The 10,000-nt window shown below is 41.8% G+C and overlaps 1 protein-coding gene across 7 annotated transcripts in view; it reads left to right on the forward strand.

Annotated features, from left to right (window-relative positions):
* Window positions 1-10,000, forward strand: part of LOC125955062 (syntaxin-1A) — a 26,084-nt gene that overhangs the window by 15,811 nt on the left and 273 nt on the right. The window contains exons 8-10 of one of the 7 annotated variants that reach the window (XR_007469080.1): window positions 1-34; window positions 2,228-3,866; window positions 6,317-10,000. The exon at window positions 1-34 is cut by the window's left edge and continues 77 nt beyond it; the exon at window positions 6,317-10,000 is cut by the window's right edge and continues 273 nt beyond it. Coding sequence is in view for 5 of the 7 variants with exons in the window: in XM_049685909.1 (XP_049541866.1) it covers window positions 1-34; window positions 740-817 (112 nt within the window). In the remaining 2 variants the exon portion in view is untranslated. Of the gene's footprint in view, window positions 35-739; window positions 5,425-5,478; window positions 6,269-6,316 lie in introns of those variants that run through there. The other 6 variants (XR_007469079.1, XM_049685909.1, XM_049685906.1 and 3 more) reach the window with 6 other exon arrangements.

The raw sequence follows: 10,000 nt of genomic DNA on the forward strand, positions 1-10,000 counted from the left end.
CCAAGCCGTGAAGTATATGTCCAAAGCGAGAAAGGTACGTCAATCGTTTGTTTTTGATTCCGATAACACACAGTACATAGAGTGACGACGAAAAACTGGGAACTGTTTTTCCACCCTTTTCCTACTAACCTGGACCAGGTCAGAATAACATTTTTACCAAACATGCTTGGGCTTCTCCACTTAATCGCTGGTGCGGCCGCTAGACCTTAACGCCTAGTTCTACTAATTCGCGACACTCCATTCGTTTCATATTGATGATGTTTGTTAAATCTAGAGAGGTACCGGCTATTTGCTTGCTGCAGACAGCAGCCATTGTATTGGAAAAATGTATTGGGTATTGGTCCAAGAAGACAAAGTGTTAGGCCCCACGTCTGTATCATATCACATATGGAAAGTGATGAAAGATCACTGGATACGATAGAAGTAGATACTGTTTTTAGGTTGTCACAACCAAACAGATGTCCATCACCTAGCTACACAGTCGAGCACACCAGCTACCATCTGTGCCCATGCGCAAAGTATGTGTAAATACGATCGTTACTATGTACGCTTCTGTACAGCATCTCCAACCACTGTGTTTGGTGTTTGATTTGGTAAATTGTATCCTTGGTGGATCGTTGTTTTTGTCCTCTGTTATTTATGTGTGTGTGTCTCTCCGCTCCTTGCGCCCGGTGTAAACAGAAAGCAGAGACTTTACTTTTTGTTTGTTTTTCTTTCCCATTTCTCATTATTTTTGCAGAAAAAAATCTTGATTGCAGTTTGCGTTCTGATAACGATCATCATATTAGTCGTATTTTTAGCTATATATCTTACATAATTACGGGTACTGCATGTGAACAACGACTAGCGGTGCCAGAGATAAGACGAACACTCTTCCTTACTATTATATTAGGTGCGAAACAGTTTGGCAGTACAAACTGTCAAGTACAGCCGGCTGGGAAGGAATAAGCCTAAAAAAAGAAGAAAAAAAACAACCGTGACCCAAAGTATAGACCCCAAAATTTAAATGGATTATGAAGAAGATAGTGAAACCTTTATGGTGATATACTAATACAACATGTACTAATTACGCTCAGTTTTACAATATTGTAATCAAACGAATGCTCCACTACGTCCCCTGCAATGTGGCCGGCAGAAACGAGGGGATATGGATCTAGGGATCTGGAGGACGATTGCAAGGTTACGCTTTGCAGTACAGTGGAATCAATAGCCTCTGTTACATGGACATACAGATGAAGGGAATACTTCTTAGTGTTATCATGAGATGATACTTGACAATAAGTTCAAATATTACTCTTGCCAGCGATGCTGACTGATCGATCCGGCTCTAGTTTGCCAGTTTTTAAATAAAGTGAAGTAAAATATTCAAAATTATTTTCATCGTTCATCATTCAACAAGCATCATTTTCGCAGAAAGGTTGTTTTAGTTTAGGTCATTGTTTAGTTTTGGTTCGCCAATGCCCTTACAAAACATACCTTTGCACCCATCTGAAGCGCTGCGCAGGGTTAACGTGTCTTTAACCCCTCTCGCATAGCATGCCTTTCAAAGGTCAAACGGTTCTATTATGACTAAATCGACTGCACTGGCAAACCACTTTGATTATTTTGGATTTGTTTTAATCTGTAGTTTTACAATACCTAATTCTCTTGTTTATTAATGAAAGTGTTCTGCATGTTTTAATATTCCTTATCTTATTCTCTTAGTATACTAATAACGGCATCTGGCGGGACCACCACAGTTATAGTGATATCTGCTGCAACTGTTGCTGGTTATCCGTTTGCATTTCCTAACTTTTTCCCTCTCTATGTATTTAACTATGTCTATTTACTATTCTCGTTAAACTTTACTAACGAAATGTAATGATAGCAGAATGTGTCCCCTATTTAATTTTTTGTTTAAAATTACCGAACAAAACATTATTTTTATTTCACTATTCCTTTCTTTCGCTCATAATTTTGGGGACAATTGATTAACGAGACCGATCGCTTGCGATCGTTGGAGTGGTCTCGCAAAGGGGGGTTACTAAGGTTACTGAATCACTAAACTGAAACATTCTCTTTCTCCTTCTTCATCACCGATGCCACCGACCAAAAATCTACATACACCCCCAAAAAAACACCATCACACAACAAACACACGCGTGCGCGTCTCTAAACTAAACCCGATCACGAAATGGCTATCGATGTGTTACGTCGATGTGTACAAATTGCACTTGCATCCCTGCAGAAGAAGATCATGATCTTGATCTGCTTGACCGTACTCGGGCTGATTGTGGCCTCCTACGTCAGTAGCTACTTCATGTAAAGCGAAATCCCCAGTATCAAGCGAAGTGTAGCGCGTATGGAACGCGTGGAATGGAGCGACCACCAACGCCGTCGCCGCTGCCAGACGATAGTAAGAAACGCTGAGACATGGAGCAGTGCTTAGCCACCACCAGCACCACCACCACCATCAACACCTACCGGGGCTTGAGTGCGATTGTTGGTTGAAACCATCCTGACCCAAAACTATTGCACTCACTGTTCACGGTGAGAAAGAGAACTCCGTCGCTAGCCACCCGCCGCCCACTAGAGGTGCTGTTGAATTTCATAAAGAGCAAAGGGCTTGTATCTGCCGCGGCTACTACATCACACAGAAATGTAGAAAATATCGAAAGTACATCATCAGAAGAAGAGAAAGCGTCAAACCATCACCACCTTACGCGATAACGACGACAGCCACGCACAAATCATATGAGCCATGGTCATTTTGAAGCGAAATCGAAGTAGAAAAGTAGCGCAGCAGCACGTTACTGAGGGCAACCGCACAACAAACACCCCATGATAGCACGACCCACTTTGCTCCGTAATGAAGAGGAGAGCTGAAAGATCAACGGGAATGCATGAGCCACAGAATTACCGCCCACTAATAATGATGATGAATTTCGTTCTTTGACCTTGTCTTCTCTCCACAAAAAGAGCGACACACACGGAAAAATGTTTGTTAGATATGTTAAACGGTGGTTCGCCCGGCGGTTTGTTGTGGTTCGCCGTGCACCTGCCAAATCCTGCTTGGGGCGATAGCGTGTGTTATTTCGTTGACGACTTCTCAGAGACATTTGACTCTCGCTAGCCGATTCCCTACGACACATTAATCTGCAAAGCCTGTTCTCGTGAGAATCTGTGTACCAATATGTAATTGTTGGCACCCAGAATCACTGCTACTCGAGATTTGCAAGCCAAACTATCCCTGATCCTACTGATATTTCGTCCGTGGTTCCTGTCTGAAACGGGAGAATGGAAAACCGATTCACTGATTCGAAAACAAAATACCGGAAAGCACACACAAAGACACACGCACACACACAATTGATGAGATAACATCACAGTTAGAACCAGTAAACATATTTAGCGTTCGCTTCAGGGTGACAGACAGTGAAACTCCCTCTAAAACGTAACCATAGAAACGAGTTATCTCGAGCAAACAAAATCCTACAGCTGAACCGAGACCGCCATCACCTCACCATCATCTCTGAAACACGTCACATCACCAGATACAATAAAGGACAGCCAGCTTTGTCCCAGAGGGACGAGAGAAACGGAACCGCTGCCAAATGCAGACGAGCACATTTCTCAAATCACACCCGCAAACGCAACCAGAACCACAAATTGTACTGAACTCTCTTCCTATCCTACTACCGCCGCTGCTGGTGGCGCTTTACGGTGTTACTAACCGCCATCATCAATACAGAAAATCAACAAAGCTGCCCAATAGAACTCACGTTTGCCACTTTATCAAGTGTGTATGTGTGTGTGTGTGTGTGTTTGTGCGTTCGTTTATACGTTCATGTCTCCCTATTTTGCTTGAAACATGTAAATTAAAGCAGGTATATACTTGATTAAATGGCACTACATATTAATATATCCACTATTATCAGTCTCACATACACATACATACACATAAATATACTTAGCCAGACAAGTAGTCTCATGAATGCGAGATAGCTCATAAAAGGATCTTCTTTGTCAGAATTTTCATAACCATCATCATCATCTTCATCATCAAATCTTTAAACAGCAGACACATACACACAACTACACACCCAAATATTCCGAATTCCATGCGTGTTCCATTCGGCCCTGTATATGAGTGGTAATGTTCCGTTTTAGTTTGTTTTATTTTTTTATTGTTGGGCGTTTATTGCGTTAGTTATTAAGTGCGGGATGGCGCTTGTATGGGAAATGTTGTGATCATTACGTTCGATAGTTCAATCATAGTTTCGTCCATACGACAATGTTCGAAAGTGTCGATCGCCCTAGTATAATAGTGTATCGCATTTGCCCATTGATGCCGAAGGGGATTTGGATGCATCGTTTAATCGTTTTAAGAACGGAATTCCACTTCGTGCGCACAGACCAACATATCTCCTAGAGCGAGATTGCGGTGCTATGTTACAAAAATGCATTTCTATCCCCTCCCTCCGCCCATAATGTATTGCAAAAGATGTAAATAGTATCGAGCAAACTTACGAGCAGAAGAAACACCGATTACGTCGCACCAACAACAAACAATATACGTTCTAGCTAGTTTATAGTAATTTCTTGGTGTAGTGTGCCTAGAGAAAAATGCTGCAAGCGGAATTAGCCCATTCTAGACCACCCAATATCGGTTAGTAGGATACGAGTTGTCGTAGGTATATACAACGAACCTCTCTTGCCTTAATTTCTTTTCTCTCCGACATTCGTCTATTTCCGTTTCTCCATTATAAATTGCTGTACAGAGGTTAGAGGGGGCATAGCGCAACGGCGTGTTGTGTCCGTGTAGTATTGCAGTTATGTAGAATTGTTTCTGCTTTGGGCAGGGAGGGTATCAAAGTCTGCTTTACGAACGTTTGCTAGATGAAAACAATATCACTAAATTCGAAGAGTAGATTCGGCGTGCAGCGAGAACCGTCGAACCGTACGCCATTTTCGGTTTCTGTATAGTTAAGCCAATTTCGTTCCACTTGTTTCGTTATTTTCCCAACCTATATTAGCAAACGAGCACACATAATCTGCAAAAACGATAGAAAAAAAAAAGAAATTAAGTAAAGAACACAGTGAACACAATCTAAATGCGGTTTTGAACAATATGTGATGTTTTATTTATTTGTATTTACCTGTAGCTATTGAACTTGAAATGGAAATTAAACGATTTTAAATGCCTAAAATCTTACGTCCTTCTTCTTATACTTTACTGTAGTCTACCTTTTCCCTTCGTTTCGTTTCGCTCACATTCCCATGAAAAAACGATGGAATTTTTGGTTGTTTCTTAGGTTTTCTTTTATTATCCTTATTAGTCAACTCCGCCAAGGGCGAGTCGTGTTGCCGAATCCACCATGTTCTGATTTACAATACTTTCCTTTTGTATCTTGATAACTCGCAACTAAACCAACCATTGCTTCCCGCCGGCGGTTGTGATCGTCGTGATATCGTGTGTCATCGTTACGCATCGAGCAGAAGAAGATCATTATTCTGGTATGTCTTAGCATTCTACTGATAGTGGTTGCGTCGACCGTAGCTGGCTACTTCGGTTTCTAAGCATCTCGCCGCCCATCCAGGGTGGTTTGCCTTATAACCGCACACCAAGCAGCAGAAGGAAGGTGTGGGTTGTTACTACACTCCCGTTTGTTAGTGCGCGCCTGGTATTGATTCGCACATTAGTATGTGTGTGTGTTTGTGTGTGTTTGTGTGTTTTTCATATATCACCACCACCCATGGTGTAGCACTAAAAATGATACCTCGAGTTAATGTGGCCCGTCTCGCGTAGGAAGTAGTAGTTTGACGTGGCCCGGCGGTGGTTTCGGAGAGAAGCACTTGAATCACAGCAGCTTAATGAGAAGGAAGGAAATCAAAGAAGTTGTTTGCTTCAAATTCGATCGCTTTTGTAATACAATCCACCGATATGAGGATATTTTAGTAGCAGCGCAGCGATCCAGCGTGATAGATATAGGAGTAATGTAAATCTCTTTTAAATAGTTAAAATATCGCTGAAAATGGAAGTAGGTTCTTGTTTTTTTTCTTTTCCTTACGTTTACTCGAAAAAGGATTCCTTTCGTTATCCTGTACACCGATGTGTTGTGAGTATCTTCCTTTACAGTTATCTCTAATCCCTATCACAATGACACTACAAACACTCTAAATTGCAACACTACATTCACTACCCACCAACAACACACACACACACACCCTCGTAAAACAGAAACACGCACCCACCATCCAATCACACTAGGCTAGGCTTTTGTGTATATCACATACGCAGCATTAAGCAATTCTAATAGTTCTGTTCCCTTTACAGATGCTGTTGTGCAACATATCTTCATTATTCCTCACCCTGCAACCGCTGCTACCCCAGAGCCATCTGTTCTGGGCTCGAGACTTCCACGAACCAACCTTTCATATATAATACGGCAACAAACCTGCGTATCAATGGCGATCGTCGGTTGGAACAAGCACAGCGTATAGCACTTTTTGGCATCCCCACACCCAAGTCACCCACAGCCGCACACAGACACCGAGCGGAAAAGAAGAAGGAACGGTACGCTCCGCAGCGCCCCCAGCCATCACACACAGCGTTCGATTAACGTGGATAGCTGAGAGGAAAAGGTCCAGAACCATCTTCATTCTACCAAGGATCAGCTACGTTCCGTTTAAACGATTGAAAAGTTTCCATAGCGTGTTCTTCGCTCAAAATGTTCCGCTTGAAAGCATAAGAAATGTCAGCAGCAACAGTATTGGAGGGCGAAGGTGACAGAAGAGATAGCATATTTAATATCAATCGAGTGGCAATAAGTAGGTAAAGAAGTAAAATTATTTGTTAAAGAAGATGTGCGATGGATGAAAGCGTAGTGTAGCGTGGGCTGCGGGTGCGAGTTCTCTTAAAGTAGGCTGTGTGTGTGTGTGAGTGAGTGTGTGTGTGTGTGTGTGTATGTGTGTGTTTGTGTGTGTTGTGTGGTGGACGCTCTATGTTGTAGGCTCCGTGAAGCGTTGAATGGACTTGCGAGCAAAGGAATCAGCCAAGCGATGACACAACACGATCTAAGGCGCCCCCCGATAGTCACGAAAGCAAATCAAGCAAAACATTTGTGATAATACTTTAATCGCAAGAAACTCTTACTCTTCACACACACATGCATCTCATGATTGTTTGGCAGTCTCTGTACCCAAGCTGTAGCGGCAAACGGTTGTAAAGGAGAGAAGCTGTATTAGAGGTAGAGCAAAGGCAATAAGTGAAACACACAACACTGATAAGGAAGCCACGACGCGCTCCTTCTTGAGAGCATAAAATGCATGAAAAGCCCACTCTTTGTTTGGAACGCTGCTCTCGAATACAGCGAATGTATGCTGCATTTCAGTTTATGGTTTCGCATCAACTGCTGAAACACGCAATAAGATACAGTCAATTCATCCGGCTCTTTGATTGGAGAGAAGGACAAAACCTTGTAGATGCGTGTTTCCCGGTTGTCCGGCGGTATTGCTGCTGCTACTGCATATTCCACTCACGTTCCAACGCTTATGATATTTTATGCATTCGGTCAACATGCAATTTGTGTTAGCTACCTGCACCTTTGGAAATAGTGGCGCATACAGCATAGTTTATCATTTTAGGATTCATTGAATGCTATCAGTTTTCACGCGTATACGCGTAAAAATCAGTCAAGCTAGGGCATGTTGGGTCAACATGCACCCACACATTTTGTCATCACCGTGCAAAACTTGCCGAAGCAGTGGCCGTTGAAAGAAGGCCAACCGACCGACCAACATCACATAACTTCCAAATATTCCACCAATTTTAACACTATTAGTCAATTGCTTAGCACTGATACGGGAAGAAGTAAGCTGGAAGCTAAGGCGTGATATGGGGATTGACTATGAATTAGCGGGATATCGTTTTGGTGAAACCTCTATTTCATTGTTTTATTCAACCCGTTTCTTGTATCTCGCCCTGCATACTGCTTTAGGTTCTCATGAGTGAACATGACATTCTAATCTAACGTTCGACATTATAGACACAACAGGAGTGGATTCTTACCAGATATGTGGGTTTCACATGAAGATTGAAAGAAGAGAAATTCCGAATGATAATAATATGCTCTTGAAATGTTAAACTTTGTTACATCTATTATGTTTTCAACAGCAGCGCCAAGAAAGTACCATCAAGGAAGTAAAGAGCATAGGAAAAGAAATATAGAGAAAGAGAGATAATCAAACAGGATTTTCTTCCATAGTCCATTACACCGTGCGCGATACCGGTCGCGGTCGCTGACGATTACTAGCATCTCTAATACTGTCGTTGATCGAAGTAGTATCAAACAGCAAACATACTTGCGCGTGTATCGATAATAGAGGACAATGGTCTCAGATTCAGAATGAAAAAGAGCAAAGTTAAATGGAGCAACTGGAGCAGTGGTTAGTAGCAGCAGCAACAGCAGTAACAGCAGAAGAGTGCTATGTGGGTCGGAAAAATTAACGAGTTGCTGATAGTTATTGTTATAAGAAACTTATATATACATCCATATATGTTTATATATATACACACACGCGTCTGTGTAAAGATATGTATACATGTATATCTATATATGGATGTATACATATACATATATACATATAAACATATACAAATAGTATCTAAAACAAAAATGCGAGAAAAACACAAAAATATAGCCTATTCACTTAAATAGTTATTTAAAGCAAACTATATATATATATATATATACATATATGAAAACCTTCAGAAATTAAAGCGACGTCCTGCCCAGTCGTTCTCAATCGTTGAGGACGAAGAAAGGAAGAAGTAGATGGCTCTGGGGTAAAGAATGAAACAAGCAAGCATTAGAACATGCTACAAATAGCGCCAACGGTAGAGTCCACATTAGAGCATGAGAAATACCATCACTCTAAAGAAAAACAGCAGTGAGCGAACATCTTTCCTAGGCCGGTGTGAGAGTGTGTGCTGCACCTATACTGCAATTCGATCTTGATCTCGAATAATCTGATGCTGCTGATGAATGGAAATCCAATGGATCTCGCTTCGAACAAATGAACCAGCATGCGATGCGATGCGATGCAAGAAAACAATGGCTTGATCTGTGACTATGGAAGGTAGTAAGAAGAACAAATGCGAGTCGGGCACACTCTGTTGTACAGTACAGTATGTTTTTCTCTCTATTTCTCTTAACATCAATTAACAAAACAAAACAACAAAAAACAGAAAGAAGAAAAACGAACAATACACAAACAGGAGTTTGCAGAACATTGTAGAATAAGCGAATGCTATACATATACTCTAGATGCCGCCAATATTCTTGAATCGATTCGCGATTTGAAAGGGTTGCATGAAGATCAAACCAAGAGAAGCAATGCAAAATATGCAAGATGCGTGGAAAAACTTACAAACAGAACAAATAATTAATGTTTAAGGACAGTTATCGCATAGCACAACAACAATGTGTAACATCGCTAGACAGAGAAAAAGTATCACCCGTTCGCCGGGAATCAGCATCTCTCTAAGTGTGCGATGGATCTATAAAGACCGTGACGGGGAACCAAGCCTCGCTTGGTTTGGCTTGACAGTTTGGTGACGAGCAATCGCACCAGCAAAAAAGGAACGAACGAGAACATGCGCACGTTCTTGCCTTTTTACCTTACAACTACTTACGCTCATCTTTCGTTGGAAAATGCAATCCTAAAATGCAAGCATTATACAAAGCTGCCAGGCTCACGTGTGTTTATGCGTGCCTAATCGCTTATTTGCTAAGCGTGGCTTGTTGTAGCGCCGCTAGGATCAAACCACTGCTGAGTACATGCTACGGCGGCGTGCGCTATAGATTTCCTTACCACCCCTACCTGTACTTTGAAACAAACAAACAAACAAACAAACAAACACACACCAAGCTACTAGCTAATGATGGCCGATGTGAAAAGGGTAGGAAATACAGAAAGTCACCAAAACCACCCGATGTAAGCGTATCACGTCGGTTTA

The sequence above is a fragment of the Anopheles darlingi genome, chromosome 3 (assembly GCF_943734745.1).
Source record: "Anopheles darlingi chromosome 3, idAnoDarlMG_H_01, whole genome shotgun sequence".
Taxonomy (NCBI): domain Eukaryota; kingdom Metazoa; phylum Arthropoda; class Insecta; order Diptera; family Culicidae; genus Anopheles; species Anopheles darlingi.